At 32.2% G+C, this 17,577-nt stretch overlaps 1 protein-coding gene across 1 annotated transcript; it reads right to left on the reverse strand.

The window, feature by feature from the left end:
• Positions 1-7,532: 7,532 nt before the first annotated feature.
• Positions 7,533-17,186, reverse strand: LOC106464579 (calnexin-like). The gene is made up of 8 exons (XM_013924731.1): positions 17,085-17,186; positions 15,973-16,102; positions 15,696-15,774; positions 14,539-14,613; positions 14,198-14,233; positions 12,306-12,419; positions 10,617-10,657; positions 7,533-7,792 (listed from the first exon to the last, which is right to left on the reverse strand). The coding sequence occupies exons 1-8, from the start codon at positions 17,184-17,186 to the stop codon at positions 7,533-7,535; spliced, it is 837 nt and encodes a 278-aa protein (XP_013780185.1).
• Between the last annotated feature and the right edge of the window lie 391 nt (positions 17,187-17,577).

The raw sequence follows: 17,577 nt of genomic DNA on the forward strand, positions 1-17,577 counted from the left end.
AAATTCATTGCTTTGCCATGACGATTAATAAAGTACAGAGTCAGAAACTTGACGATGCAAGAATATTTAATCGAAAACCAGTTTTTTCGCATGGTTCAATCTATAAGGCTTTATAAAAAAAAAATTGAAATAAAATAAAAATATACACAAGTCAAAATTATAATTAAGAAAAAGGATAGACATTCTCCATGCATATATTGTTACTACAATATAATCAATTTTAAGAAAACGTGTTCATAAAACATTCACTTAGATTAAGTTTTCAGAAGAGAAACTTATCAGCATTTACCGTCATATGATGGACATTCAGCTAATAATAATTATAAACCTCTCTAGCTGGGCATACTATAAATATTAAAATTAATAGGAATCTTTTTTTTTTACTGTACTCCATATACAAAACGGAGTCACATTCAGTGTCCTCTGTGCTGACACGTACTATTGGACTTTTACAGTTGTTCTCTTCAAGATTGAATATACCGAGACATTACATGCAACACTTGTAATTAATTAGCTTCACAAATATTCATAAACCTATAGTTTTGTTAACCTCTCAATAGTTCTTTCTGACACTGTTGTTACTATTCTGCCATGCTTAAATAATTTACAAATAATTCATTGAATAACATTGTAACAATTTGGTGTCAGGAGCGGAATTATTTGGTGAAAATAAAATATAATTTTGAATATACTTGAGCTGAACTTCAACTGCAAAGATGTAACTCAAAGAGTGAGAGTGAATCATTACTTTAAATTATGGAATTGTTAAGGGAAGAAATGTATAGAAAAATAAAATAAGAGCAAGAAAGAAAATTAGAAGAAATATACAGAAGATTAGAAGAAAGAAATATGAAAATTAGGTTGAATCAGAGTAGGTGTACATCTCTGAAGGAAGGTCTACATTTGGTGATAGAACTGGAATTTCTCAATGTTACAGATCAACTATGAGTGGGGCCATTTTGAAGTTACAGAAATATCATATTCTGTAGTATTGAAACATTAATTTCCCATAAAGACAATCTAGAAGAGTTCAAAGAATTAATTCTGTTGAAAAACAATAAACCTTTAAGTATAATATTGTTAGAAACTGCAGATAAAGGCTTGTATGGAACAAGAGAGAATACTAGAAAGTTTGTTTGTTTGAAGTTAAGCACGGAGCTACACAATGGGCTATCTGTGCTCTGTCCACCACGAGTGTCGAAACCCAGTTTCTAGCGTTGTAAGTCCGCAAACATAATGCTGTGCTACTGGGGGCAAATACTAGAATGATTGTTTTAGTCTGTGCTCTCCGTCCTTTATTTAGCAGTGAAACACCATAGGGAAGGCAACTAGTCATCCCCACCCACCGCCAACTCTTGAAAGGGTGAACATATTTGATGAGAGAGGGATTCGAACCCGCGACCTTCAGATTGCGAGTCGATCGCCCTAACCACCTGGCCATGTCGGGCCCAACTAGAAATAACTATTATATTATGAGAAATATAGCCATTACAGCAGGTACTGTAAAAAATCAACAGTTTGTGATACTCAATCTACCCCAAAAGAGATAAGAAGTTCATTATTTGAAGAAAATCGTCTGCAAGTCCATGGATTTATTGGTGGCTGATTGACACTAGTTCCACAGCTATAATTGTTCGACCCGATTAGGTGATGAAAGTTTTGAAACTGAGATGAAGAAAGAAGAGGGATTGATGCGAAAAGCCAGTGGATACTAAGATTTAACCAAAGGGAACTTACCCTTACCATAGAAAGCTTCTCTACGCCTTATGATATGTGGGTAATTGACATTGAATAAGATTGCGCCTTGGGAACTGACATCATGGAAAGACATAGATACAGGAACAATGGTCATTGCACTATCGAGAAGTGAAATATGCAGACAAGGAGCTATTATCAATATTTATACATTTAGTGACTGGAATGTCATGGAACCAAATACATCAGTATGTCCTGAGGACTTGATGATTGAGAGATTTGTGGATGTGATAAAGTGAAAGGTGGCTATGCTGTAAGTGCTTATAAAGTTGGATTTCATCAAGGAGAACTGTTGTGGCTGAACAGTTCTCGTCGCAAGAGAAGACAAACTCCAAAGTTAAGTGAGTGTTTAGAGGAGAGGTAGTTCAAGCCAAATGTCATCTGCCATGATCGTCTTTGGAAATACAACAGTGAGAGAACATCCAACTTAGCAACTCCAGGGAAGAACTTGTCAGCAGAACCTCAAATTTCTGAAGCTCTTTGAAATTTTATCAGGACTACTTTCAGAAGATCCATACTGTTTCTTGTAACATTTCAATAGCAAGAAATGAGATGCCATCCTGACTGTATATCGTAAGCCTCAGAAGAGATAACCACTAAGAATACTTGGTGAATAGACAGTTTAGTATCGTGTTTTCTTTTATTTTTGTATTATGATTGTTTCAAAGAATTTGCAATCCAGGGAACGAGTGTTGTTCGGTTATATATTTTTAATATAATATATTTGTGAGTTATAAGGAGATACGGGTTTTAGATTATGTAATGCGACATTAACATTATGTTAGCTCTAGAAATATCTAGAACAAGGGTAGATTATAAAAACGACATTCCGTGGAGTGTTGAGATAGTTGAGAAACAAAGAAAGTTAGTAGAGATCAAAGAAATTTATCACGCGACTTTGTACAAGTAATTTGATTGATTGTATATTAGCCCTAGTACGTTCTTATAGAGATATGATGTCATTTTTAAAAGTAGGCCTAACAAATTACGACAGTTTAAAAGTATCTTAAGCTTGTAAAAACGTTTAAAAAACGAAATACACTAATTTCGTCTAATTAAGTGGACTGGATGTTGAATTATTTTTATCTCATAATTCAAAAGAACCCGCTAACAAAGAAAAACTTTACAGAAATATTTTCATGTTTTACAATGGTTTCCTTTAAATAACCAAAGCTGGCCTTTACACCTTTGGTTAGTTCCACACGGTTGCATGAAATTCTTATAATAACATACAGAATTCATAAGCTAAAATGACTTTATAAAATTGGTTAGATTTTATCTGGAAATACACTCAACAAAAAGTATATAATGACTTTTAAAAGGTAATTTACAGGATTAGTACATTTAAGTGCAAGCTGCCTAATCATAGTGAAATTTGAAATATAATCGCTTACAGCATTCGCTGTCGTTTTCTATATTAAATTACCTGAGATATGTTCTTTCCTGAATTATTTCTAATATTCAATAAAAGATCAATCTCAATTAAGAAACTTAAATTCGTTACCCTTCTGGACATTTTGTTTTTCAAATAGCCAGAGTTCTGCCATTCTGCTTGTTTCAGAATCTTTTGAATGTTCTATGCAGCAGAGAACTGGTTCAATAAAAATCATTATACTCAGGGCTTCCTCTTTGGCAAAGGACGTGGACTACAAAACTGAACTTAGGACTCTGATAATATAATTGGTCTGATGTTCACTGTAGACAAATGAATAAATGAAGATTTGTTTTTCCTAATGCATCTGACGTGCAAGGGTTCATTATGTCTGTCTTCGAGAGCCCTGAAGTTTCCTGGCGTTAGGTATACCCCAGCATCTGACGAAGCTCTGGAATATTTCAAGCCTCTACACACCTGTGATGGAGGGAGTAACAGCCAAAACCACATCAACTCCAACAGAGCCAAACCTTCAGGCAGTCTGTTAGGTTTCATATATGGGTTGGATTCTTTACAGTAGGTGTCTGTGATTTGTTGGCAATAAATCTTAACAATAAACAAACAGCACACAGACCATTTGTTTTAAAACAATATATTGTTATGTCTCTGTTCGTTTGTTAATTTCCCGTATAATTTCTTTCCGATGAAACTTTAGCGATACAAGCCCTTTTTTTAATTAAAACTAGTTTATTATATCTCGATACAATTTTATAATACACAGAATTTCTACAGTCACTTTAACTAAAACATACACTATAATTCACAACGATTCATGCACTTTACTTACGGTCACTACCACGCTTGACTCAATTCTCCGTCTTTATCTCTGCCTGTCTGCAATTCCAATTCCGATTAATTGTCTCGCTTTGTCTAGCGCGCTAATATACAAAAATAGAGGGCGTGTAGAAAAGACTAGAGTTGCCACGAACAGACATGATCCTTCTAGAATCTCATGACGTGTTACTAGGGTCACGTCACTTCCGCTGTCGTAACAATATTAAACAAGTCAAGCGTGTATACAAATGCTGATTACACTGTTCGTTATCACAGAAGTATACAGAGCTTTAAATAATTGTCTCTTTTTCGTCCAAGTCCTCACAGGCTGGTTCAGTAACTTTAGAACACAATTTGACAAGACGAGTTATTTTTCCTATCGTGTTATTACAATAAAGTCTATGATAATTTCACGTTAAAATCACCACGATAACTGTTGGCTACCATATTTGTATCCAGAGCTTTAAATGGTTGTTTCTTTTTCGTCAAAGTCCACACAGGCTGGTTCAATTACTTTAGAATACAACTGACAAGACGAATTATTATTCTATACTCTGTTATTTCAATACAATCTGTGACAATTTCACTTTAAAAACCGCCACTGTACGCTCTCTATGACTAAACTCACAATTATGCAGTCTAGATCTAACTATCAAACTTAATTTCCGACGAGTATTTATACCCCAACAGAGATCTAGAACGTTAAATACACTACTATATATTGTGATGCAATAATACTCAATTGAAAAAACTAGAAAAACTCAGAAGGTTCTAGTAACATGACGCAATAATACAATAATCGCCAGTTGACAACAATTGAACTACACAGTGTATGATTCGTAAAGAGTTATGTATTAAATAACTAAATTTAACACTCGTACTATATAAACTGTCTAAATCATAAAACCTTTATTAAAATTAAATGGAAACAGTCGTATATATCTAACACAGCCTAACTGCAAATGACCCAACTGGTGCAAATCTTCGTCAAACGGGAATTGGCCATGCCATCCAGAAAACATTCAGACTGACTCACTAAATGACCTGTAACCAAGAGTTGCTGGCACCAGAAGTGTACCCACCTCTGGTGGAAGCGCTATATATCTAAATCAAAGACAACCCTTCAAAGATGTATCCCCCTGAATGTGAAATATGCTCCAGGATTGTCTAAGTGGGAAGGGACCCAGCATGAAGTATGTCATCCAGGAGATGATTATGTTAGCATCAGGTATCTTAGTTGACTGTCGGAATCACGCCATCAGTTCCATTATTAGTAGCAGCAAGGGAAACTAAGAGTGAGGAAGGGGGGCCTCCAACTTGTCAACTGGCCAAGTACCACCACTAAACCCAAAATATACGAGACAAAGAGAAGGGTATCCAACTAGAAAGCAGTCGAGTTACTGCTGACAAAGAAACCCTGGGAACAATTACAACAGTAATCAAAGATGTAGTTGCCAGTTATCCACCTAACACCATAACAACTCCATTGACTGTGCAGCAGTGTTTCTGATGGCTGCAGTATGGGCCAAAGCTTAAGCAATGTACAATTGCAAAGAAGACTGATTCTGCCAACGATAGATGCTATCTTCACCATTGGAAAAGAAAATCTACCAGCTGTAGGTGGAGATGATTCAAAGAAATAATTCGAGACACTATTACAATTTCAAAGAATCTGTTGTTTGGGTGAGGATGAGAGGAGTTGGACATCCTGCTCTCATTGGATAAGCGTATATACTCTGTATCCTTTTCTTTATTTCGGTGTAAATTTTGCATTTCAAAGAGAACGAGTTTTGTAGCACAAGAAAAAAACTACTGAAATTCTGTCCTCTAGTAAGATAGCAGTAAGTTTGCAGACTTACAACGTTAAAATATGGGGTTCGATTCCTCACAGTGGACACAGCAGATAGCCCAATGTGACTTGGCTATAAAACAAACAATTTAATGTTTTTTTCTGTTTACATAGTTCGCTCGTTATGTATAAAATATGCTTGAAAAATGACTGTTTTTGCTTTATCCTGAACATTATGTAGTCCACTCAGCCTACGCAAAAACATACCTCAACATCAAACAAATTCCAACAGAAACAATGCTTTGATTTATTGTTAGAGACATGTATTGCGAAGTTACACAAGAAAGTCTAGAAAAATCTAAACAGGGGAAATGCATAAAATTTTCATTTTCTTATTAACATATCTGATGAAAATAAAGACACTTGATTTGATATATCCAATCATATACTCTCATTATACACTCTTTCCGTTGATATATGAATAAAAATCCACAAATGGATAATATATAATAGTTAATAAGATGAACCCAATTAAAGACGTTTAAACTGAAGCCCAAATTAATGATTATTCACCTCTTTAACTTATATATATTACCCCACACATCAAAAGAAAATATATAACAATATTCTTTTAAATGACAGACACATCTAGAAAACGAGTATACAAAATGAGACTTAACACACACATCTTTCTATAAACATTTGCTATATCTATTCACCAACGTTGTATTACTTAATTTAATACACAAACCAGAACCAGTTATGTTGACTTTGCGGCGTTATTAAAATATATATCGCACATTGATTTTAAAATAGGATTAAATTCGTTATATATTTCCTTTACAAATGGACGATCCTATCTTGAAGCTGGCACATTGTCCTCTTTATATTGTATCTTCATTTATGTCAGCTTATGTCAATTGTGTTACATTTGTACAGTTAACACCCCTACATTCTCCACAGCCTATAGAACACTGAAGTCCATGCTTCCTATATGTACAACGTTTAGTGTCACAATTCGCTTTACAGTTGCGTTATATTGTGGTATTTTGCGGCTGCGGATGTAGGAGGAAGTGTATGTACCTGTACGTGTGTTGTGATTGAAACTACTTTTCGTGCAAAATGTCTGAAGTGCAATAAATCCAATCCCTCAATTGGAACTCTGCCATACAGACATATAAGTGCTTGTTCTCCGGCTTTTTGTATTTCATCTCTTGTTTTACCCTGATTGCAAAACACTTCTGCACTCTCCCTTAAATATTGGTCATATCCTAGTTTTTTAAGTGCTGCCCCTTTTCCAATCCCATAAATGCGAGATGTTGTGTCGCAACCCATCAAAGCATGAACGAACGGCATATAGCGACAAGTGTTTGCTCCAAGTGTCATCTTCATTTGTCGAATGTCCCAAATTCTCACCGCTTTGTACGTAGTCTGTTTCCCTTCTGACTTGAAAAAGATATTACAGTTCTGAGTATTAGCGTGATAGCATAGCAATATGAGAAGATCCGTGTCTTCACCGATCACCATTGTTTCATTAGTTTCTGCACATGAAACTGCAGTCTTGACTATTTAAAGGTCTGCATCGTCTTCAGCATATACAACTTTCCATCCCCTATTTTCAAGTCGACGCCCGAGCATGTAAATAAAACGTTGTTTGTTTTCATAGTTCGTTAAGAAGTGTTCTTTTTTTCCTTTGAATGATGTATTGTCTTTGAATTTAACATTCGAACCGAAAACTCCATGCGTTCGCCGCATATGGACTACATCCTCTGTTGATGGTCCTTACTGGTAGCTATCAAACACAATTACTGGATCCACATACTTTTTAGATTTATAATCTACGTACACATTACACATATCTGCAAAATCTGTGCCTTGTTGCCATGGCATGCGCTGTAATAATGATCCTCCATCTAACACATGTTGAAATCCTCCATCTAACACATGTTGAACATTCTCGGTAATAAACTCTTGTCTTCCACAGTCTCCTAAAACCCAAATCGCATCAGCTAATGCTGGTTTTTGTGGTTGCCTTAGAAAACCTGATGGATAAAACAGTGCAGATGGAATACTACAAAGTTCATATCCAAATATGTGTGACATGTCTTCTTCCGATCTAGTTACAGCTGTTGTAAGACGTTGAAAAAGTAGCTGGGGGTCAACCTGAATTGACTCGCCATCTAATTATACTACAGGCTAATACAACCCATATTTATTCAGCTAAGTAAACTTATGATGCACACAATCATACTGTTGCGTCAGCGAGGTCACGTGACTATTGTCACGCCACCTATTTTCTAGAAGTATCTTGTTCCTTTGTGAATTCCCTAGCATTTACTAGATATATGTTTTTCTGGTATATAAATAAAATAAGACGTTCACAACGTGACGGGACAATGTGTGTGTAGGTAGTGAGTAATTGATCTGCAGTGAGAAAGTATTGTTGAAGTTAACGTTCATTATAGCGTTTGTTTTAGCACGAACGTTGAAATCAAGTGTATCGTGAAGTTATATTCAGAAAGAATAAACCAATTTTATTAAGTAAGGACTTGTGTTGCTAAAGTTTCGTCGGAACGAAGTTACGGAAAGTTAATTAGCAAACGAAGACGTAACAGGATTGTTGATTTAAAGAAGTGACTGTTTCTAATATCTTATATTTTTTGTATTAAATTCACTACTTCTAGTATTTTATCCTTCTTTATCAAGTAATCCCTCCCCTCTGTAATATCTTATTCTTTGTTTGTGTAATACTTTATCCTTCATTCAGGGAAGTGATCATTTCTAATGTCCTTTTCATCTGAATTATTGACTGATTCAAATATTTCATCCTTTGTCCAAAATACTGACTAGTGGTTATATCTCATCTTTCAGTTACAGTTAAAAGTGACTCATTTAATACCTTGTACTATTTTACTCAAAAGTAGTAAGTACTCCTACCTCATACTACATTTTCAAAATTATAGATAATTTTAGTATATTATCATAATTCATCCAGAATAAATACTGATTAATTACAAATTTTAGTCCTCACGTCATACAAAATAGTGACTACGTCAGATACCTCCTCAATTTATCTAAACTAATAACTAATTTTAATATCTTATTGTTCCTTAAATCATATCACACAACTACTGTTACTGTCTTCCCTTCCTTCATACAGAACAACCAGTAACTATTTCTTATATTTATATCTTCCTTCCTATAAAGTTATCGATATTTGATATCTTATTATTCTTCATCATGAGTAAGCAGTAACTGTTTCCATAATTCTTAATTCCATATATAAAAAAAGACTATTTGTACTGTTATCTATCCAAAGTAATGACCATATATGTTGGGCATCTTGTCATTCACTTTCATCCAAAGCAGATACTCATGTACTATATTTCTTCTCATTTCTAATCCAAAGTAAAGAGATTTGATTATTTAAAGTATGCCTTTTATCCACAATAAACAGAAGCATTAAAACTAATTTCTTATCCTCCTCCATTTAGAACTACTTCTAACTCCTTAAAAATCCTTTACTGAGAATAACCACTAATATTTATCTTTCATCAATAGTCAGTAGAAATTATTCAGGTATCATCTTACACTCAGTCATCTAAAGAGATTTTTATGTTTTGCACCATATTCTTCAATATGTAAACAGTGATTTATTCATGTGCTATCATATTCATTTTCCTTATTCAACGTGAAATGTTATCTTGCTATCATCCTGGTTTTTCTCACATTAATAAACATTGTCTTCTGACAGTATTCTAAATAAAATAAGATAAATTAAAAAAAACTTTTTCCAGTGCCAAATCTTTAACCTAGTGTAAACAGTTAATTTAATATTGCATCTTTCACTTTGTAGTCAAAATAAACAACTGCTTTCAATTGTAACTTTAGCCTTCTTCATTCAGAATGATGCAGAACAAAATGTTTTAACAAGAACAACTGTCAATGGAATACTATGTACATTGTCAGTTAAATTAAGTTAAATAGCTATCATATCTTAGTTATATCATTATAAAAAACAACATATTAAATTAAAACATAATTCTAAAACAGCAATATAATGAATTCTTTTATTGTTGGTTTAAGTAAATTGAGCTTGATCCATTTATACATCAAAGCTTAATAGGCAGCTTTCACAAGGGTTAGTCATCATTCTCCTCCTTTATATATAACAGTTAAAATTTTATCATTTAATGTTGGAAATAATAGTAAAATCTTAACTGTAAAGGAAATAGACTTATAGAAACTTAAACATAAGAATTAACTCGTTTAAAGAAAGTTTATTGACTTTCAGGCATCCTTGTTTCAAAACAACAGAAATGAAGGATTTTTAACTCTAGGCTTTTAGCACTAAGGCATACTACAAATAATCTTATGTTTGTAAGCTCAACTGCAGGTACTGCTAATAGTATAAAACTGCATATATATAAACCTTATATCCAATGTATTTATATTTAATATTTCATTACTTATGTTCTACTTAATGCAAAATTACAATCCAAGTAAATAAATTAAATGGAACTCGTGCATAGGTAAAATATTAAAAGCAATATTGAAGTTTTGCAGAATAAAATTAGTTGTACCAGAAACAATGCATAGCTCTAAAAAGAAATTTTTTTGTAATGCTCTATGCCACCATCATCAGGCCCACCTGATTTTGTAATCTCAAGATTAATTCCTTCATCCAGCCTAAATAGTAAGTTTTTTGCAGGAATAATGAAATTACATACATGTAGTTTATAAAAAAGCATTTTCAACAAGACAAGAAACATATGTAGATGATGTAAACAGTACCTAAAAGGTACTGAAACAACAATACATTCTGGCAATATTAAACAACTGAGATTAAACAACAAATAAACTTACTAATAAAGGGTGCTTCCCACTCTCCATCCATATCATTATCCCTGGAAAACAAAATACTATCTTAATACCCCCTAGCTCTTAGTACAAAAAACACAAGTGGCACTTATTTGCAATGTGATCAGGAGTTTAATGATAGTTAGAAGAAATTGTCTGCTTTTTGCATGTTATTATTCTATGTTCTTTGGTGCAATATTTAATTAAATAATTATTTTATGAATTACTATGATTATTATAAAAAAGTAGGGTTAAGTGTAATTAACAGTCAACAGCAAAAAAAAATAACAACACAGGTAAATACTTTAGTTCTTGTTTATCATGTTTATTCTTTAGTTATTTTTATAAAAGTAATTAAAATGTAAAATAGGGATCCCTTTAGGTTAGTTAAGGATAAATTACGTAAAATAGATAATAATTAAAATGTTTCAGGAGGCATGCATGTGAGCAGCATGTAGGTAGCGTAATTTGAGCTGCATGTTCTCCAAGTGATTTACAACTTATAATAGCCTGAATAGTAGTTAGACATGACTCAAAGGACAATAAAACAATAACATTTAATTATAAATGGATGTATACAGTTATGAGTGTAAAGCTACTTAGGATAAAGAATGTAGTTTCAAGTTACAATTTGAAGTCATTCTAGAAAGAAAAAGAGGGTGATTTAGATTTATTTAGATCTTTTTTTTGGTGGTTACAAGGTCAGTCAAATTTATCAACTTTATACAGAGTTAGGGTAGAGAAAATAACAAATAAAATATAAAGTTTTACTGAAAACAAACATTTGAAATATATTTAGAAGCTTTTAGAGATTATACAAATGAAATTTGAGACTTTCGAGATGAAGAAAAGTATTTTTAATCTGAACATGAAAATCACTTTGCACATGGACTATTCAAAACAAAGTATTGAAATACTCGATATATTCACAAAAAATCTTTAGTAAAAATACTTCATTAAAAAATCTGATTTTTTTTGTGTACAAAAGACTTGTAATGTTTACTTAAAGTCTGCTAAATTTCGCAAAGATATACACACTATATTAAAAGTTAGTAGCATCAAATCTATGAAGATTTTAAATGAGTATAAAGAGGTCATATGATCAGTGAAATTGACTGAGCATGTATTGAGAGAGTTTATGTTAAATAAAGAGCTAATATCTTCTTTACTTTTATTGGATACAAGTTGATACTTCTTGTATCTTTCTATTATACATTTATGCAGTAAAAATATTAAAAGCTTTTTGGCCAAAATCCAAATCTTTTAGAGTACTCTTAAAGAGACTTGCCATATAATATTTAAATCCAAAGTCATAACTTTTCTGCTCTAAATGGTAAGTTGGGGTTTTATTATATATTGAAAATAATACACTTCCACTTACTTTTAAAAATTTTAACTACATATATCTTACAATATATCCAAAATATAAACCTGACCATTATGACCAATGGATAAAATAAAAAATATAAGATTTTTGAGAAACTAAAATGACAACTGGTGACTTTACTAAGCATACTTGAGATCTTTCTTTTTATGATAGACTCATATAGTAAGAGTAATTCAAAATCGATTTATCAATAACTATGAAAACAACATTTAAATTAACAATATAAAACAGGTTATTACTGAATTCACATGTTTGGAAAGGTTTATTAACGTTCAAGCTAAACAAAAAGTACTGACACAAACACATACCAATCAGCAGGCTTCCTAGCATTGGGATCTGGAATAAATTCTGGCTCTTCATCTAACCATCCTTTAGGCTTTCTAGCATTGGGATCAGGAATCAATCTTAGGACATCTTCATCCCTAAAATATTTGATACAAAGTGTTTTGATAATCTATTCCCTTCAAACAAATACTATTATCTAATAAAAAATTAATTTGTAAATCAATCAAGTGTTTCACCACTGTTGTTTTACTTAATGTTTATTCAATAATTCTTACCATGGTGCATCAGTATGGTTTATATTTGAGATAAGTTTTGCACCCATGCCCAAGCTGGGTATTTATAAGCATAATGAATACATGAGTTCTTAGATATTCATTTTCTATCTTTCTTGTCAACAAGTTTTATAATAACAATTACTGTTATTGTTCAGCTTAATACTTTCCATATTATTACCATTTCTCTCTGGTATTGGAGCAATCATCTTTAAGGCATGGATCAAGTAAATATATTGTCTTATCTCATAACAGCATGTTTCAGTGTTTACTATAAGAAATTGTGTGTGACAAGCATAATTAAATCTTAATCTTTTGACCATCATCCTAAAAATCTCCCATTTCAAGTCCCAATATTTTAATCATTATTTCATATACTTTAGTGTTGATACAGTAAACTTTTACATTAGTACATTATAGAGGGTCCAAGTGTAAGTGAAAGACACTCAGACTTCTGTAAAAACATGCTATTCTAGTGCAAAATACTTTGTCATTTGGAGCATATTACCTTAACATAAAGAATCAAATTTATGTTTGTAATGTCTATATTGTTTTCAGATCTCTGTCTTTATGAAATTTCACTGATGATTTAACTAAATATTTAGATTTCATCTTTTGTATGTTTCATAAAACAAAAACCCAAAGAAATAGAACCAGTTTGACCACAGCCCGTGTTCTTATCTTTATTACATATCTCACCCCTTGCACATACACTGTTCAATTTAAAATTTCATCAATACTGTAAATAGAAAAAATAAGGTTATGAACTAATTTTCAAAAAATAAATGTTTTTAGAGTTCTACTGTCTGTTATAATTTCACAATGTAGTGTCAAATTCAGTAATTCCAAACAAGTATAGTAAATTCAAAGAAAGCTTTCTTATGTTTGAAAACTGAACTCAAGATGGAGTTATCCAAATACTTAATATTTTATTTTCTGACTTATTTTTGGCTAACTTGTATGTGGTTTCATTAGAATGAATCATTAATAACTATACAGCAAAAATTCTTTCTTTGAAACACATTAGAAAGCAACATTTACATTGTTATGTTTATAGTTAATAACACTATTTTTCTCTTTTATGTTTTGAGATTTCTCAAAATTGTAATCTCCTTCATTTCATTTCAAATATACAAACAAACAAAAGAAAAAAAAACATACTCACTATCCTCCTAAAATACTACTTTTTGGAATAATGAATAACTAAATATAATTTTATTTCCCATTGCTTTAATAAGATTATGTATACTACACAATCTCAATAGAATTGCAAACCACTGCTCATGTGTCAAGCTTATTTATGCAAATTTAATTTCTGTTGCTCTCTATACAATGCCTTACTTATTTAATTGATTTGAATTTCTGTCACCTTACAACAAGTTAAAAAATGCTCGGGTTTCAAAATACTTGCTTTGACTGGTAATCGATATGAGCAACCTTAAAATAGCTTTCATGAATCAGTTATGATATATACAAATCAGTTATATGAAAACTTCTGTAGTTGACTCATGTATGCGAATTTTAAATTTTTTCATATATTATATAATAGTACATGTTTGTAAGTATACTGTAAGGAGACAAGATTTTATTTTAGAGAGACATTTTTACTACAAGTAAACACAAAGTTTAGAATATCAACATACCAATCATCAGGTTTCTCAGCATTAGGATCAGGAATCCTATAATTAAATGAAAAATCACATCACTCAAAGGGCTCAATTCCTTGTCATTATATTTGTAGCAATGAATTTTCAACTTGAATCACTTACATCAACAAGTTATATCATTGATTCTGTAAGGTAGATAACTCGTGCAACAGAATTTAGTTTATAATGATTATGAGAAACAAAGAACATGTACAAGAAAAAGGCATTTTAGAGAATTTTACACAAAACAATACCTTAAATTTTGTTTACTTCATGAGATAATAAAACATTTAATAAAATAAATATTAACATATCATCTAAATAATGTGAACAATTACTTTTCTCGTTCATCCCAGTCCTCAGGTTTTGTATCACTGGGGTCATCAATTTCAGCTAGTGGATTGACAGGAGGACTGAAAAATAAATAAAAATCTAAGATTAAAATCTGATTTTAATGCTAATGTTTTACAGAAACTAAACCTGATTTTCTCTAATAATTTAATTTTCACCACTATATACAGCATATCTTATAGCTACCTTGAGGTATCTGTGTTGAAAAAAGTTTGATATTTTGATGCTATAGTTCTTAACACCCACCCCTAGAAAGTTTATCTTTAACTCCTTAAACCTGAGTGGATGCTATCAGCACCTGGCCAAAAATCCCAATTTACCTTTAAGATGGTGAAAGCATCCAATAACATTTCTGTCTCTTTGGCTACCTTTTATAAATAGACCAGAAAACTTTTAAGGTATAGTGATAATTACTAGGAAATCATAAAAATAATTCCGGCAGAACACACAAAAATTTATGGGTTTAAATGCAAATGCATTTTCTGTATAATAAACAACAATCACATGCACTATATTATCACTAATGTGAAAATGAATATTAAACATTTTTAGCATATAAGCTTCACTTGCGTATTTTGAAAATACACAGCACAGTTCATAAATATATATATTCTAAAACTAACTTGATCAATCCTTACTTAATATATAGAAAAGTAATGTGTAGAGTAAATGCCAAGTTCAAGAAATTCCACTTTTGCACCAACCTAACAGGTTTTGAATACAATCAGAATGATTTAAGAAATCAGCTTTGTATGTGTGGTGAATGTCTATGTTGAAACACCAATTAATCACAGTCACATATATATAAAGGATACAATATTCAATAATGAATTAATCTTTGAAGAAACACTCTCAGAACACTTTAAATCACAGCTTTTACTTTAAAATATGTTACAGGAGCTCAGAAACACAAAAATACTTTTGTGTTGGCTCTTTGTAAACTATTTAGCAGTTATTTTCAAATTGGAGCCAAGCTTGATGTCATCCTATTGTTTTCATGGGTGTATAAATAAATTAAAAATACTAAACTGCTTTGAATTAGATGGAAAATGCTTATACAGCACAAAGTACTAAAGCACAAAGGAGAAAAAAAAAGCACAAGAACTTATAGATGACTAATTAATTAATTAATCAATGTACTTACTCCATGTCTTCTAGTAAACTGCCTTTTTGAATAGACTTCTTGTCAACAAGAACTTCAAATTGGTTATCAGGTGTTATCTCTATAGAGAACAAAACAAAATTTACAATTCTGTAATAGTGCAGTGAAATACATTTACAAGTTCTTTCAAACCAAATCGGAAATAAAATACAGATATCCACAAATTAATTAACAATTATATCTACCAAATAATGAAACTAATCAAAGTTATTCTTTATTTATCATCATGTATCAATCTGGCAATTACAAAATCACGTACTTAATGTAAAAAGATGAGGTTTTTTGTCTTTGAATATAACATCAAGATTGGAGACTGAAGAAGATTTCTTCCAATGTTTTTCTTCAACAGTGCCATTATTAGGATTTTTGTGACGGAAGATGAAATGAACCTTAAAAAGACAAAAAAACAAAAACAAACAGGAGATAAGTATTATTAGAAATACATTTTCGATTTAAGAAAATGTTATCTTCCAAAACATACTTACCTCCTCTCAAACACTTAGAATTCCAAATTGATAAGGTGGATGGGCCAGTAAGGGCATTATCCATACAGAAAGCATCTTCATAGATCAATAGAAGATTGGAACCTTAGTGGGGAACCACACTACATCCAGAACAGGTATGCTCTTCACCTGGAACTTAATTCAAATACTGTGGGTAGAATTTTACATAATTTGTCATCACCATTAGCCAGGCCCCAATCAAACAGCCAAAGTTCCACTGAAATTGGTAATAAGTTTTAGTTATTTTCTTGCAAAAGACATGCTCAAATGGCCAAACATATTTATTATATTAATCTCAGATCAGTTTTTAATGATTAAAGAGAGCAAAAGGTGCATTGTTACTCACTTTAGTGATATAACCTAAAAAAATAATCTTGAAACACATGATTATGCAATTAATATTTGGTTGAAGCTCCTCTGGCAGCAATGACAGCTGAGTTATTTTGGATAACCCTCCACAAGCTTTGCACAGTATGCTGGAGATATTTCTATCCACTCCTGCTTGCATATATCCCACAGTTCTTGGAAGGATGTCTTCGATGCACAGCAATTTTCAAGCCTCTCCACAGATTTGAATGGATTTAGGTCTGGGCTTTGGCTTGGCCAGTCAAGGACTTTAATTTTGTTTCTCTGAAACCATTCTTGGGTTGCCTTTGATCTGTGTTTGGGATCATTGTCTTGTTGAAATGTAAACCTTCGACTGAGTTTTAGTTTTTCAGCTGACTTCAGGTTTACCTCCAAATCAGTGTATATTTTGCACTGTCCACAATTCCTTGAATGCATACAAGTTCTCTTGTGCCAGCTGCAGAAAACATTCCCACAGCATTATAGACCCACCACCATGCTTGACAGTTAGGACTGTATTTGCCAGGTCATGAGCAGTGTTGGGTTTCTGCCATACATACCATTTGTCATTTAACCCAAAAAGTTCTATTTTGGTCTCATCTGACCATAGAACTTTCTGCCACATTGTTGTAGGGTTACTGAAATGTTTACGGATATAGTCCATTCACAATCTAAGATGCATCTTCGTCAGTAGTGGTTTCCTTCTTGCCACCCTACCATACAAGCCTTTTTGTGTAAGGTACGTGATATTGTTGAGGTGTGTACAGTAATCTAGTTGCTGCTGTTGAAGTCTGCAGATCCTTCAGTATCACTATTGGGTTGACAGTCACTTCTTTGATGATTTTGTTACTTTCTTAGAACGACCTGATCTTGGCAAGGTTGAGGTAGTGTGACACACTATTGAATTATTTCCAATTGATTTTACATTACTTAATGGCAAATTTAAAATTGATTTGTAGCCTTCTCCAGATATGTGCTTCTGAACAATCTTCTCCCATTATTCTCAATGTGAGCCA

This window comes from Limulus polyphemus, unplaced genomic scaffold (assembly GCF_000517525.1).
Source record: "Limulus polyphemus unplaced genomic scaffold, Limulus_polyphemus-2.1.2 Scaffold1694, whole genome shotgun sequence".
NCBI lineage: Eukaryota > Metazoa > Arthropoda > Merostomata > Xiphosura > Limulidae > Limulus > Limulus polyphemus.

Bases quoted from the DNA above. Each gene is read 5' to 3' on its own strand.
- LOC106464579 (XM_013924731.1), bottom strand. From the start codon at position 17,186: ATGTGGCAGAAAGTTCTATGGTCAGATGAGACCAAAATAGAACTTTTT. The intron at 16,103-17,084 runs GCAAATACAGTC...TGTCTTTTTAAG, and splicing joins CCAACACTGCTCATGACCTG to GTTCATTTCATCTTCCGTCA. The intron at 15,775-15,972 runs GTACGTGATTTT...TGTTCTCTATAG, and splicing joins ACCTCATCTTTTTACATTAA to AGATAACACCTGATAACCAA.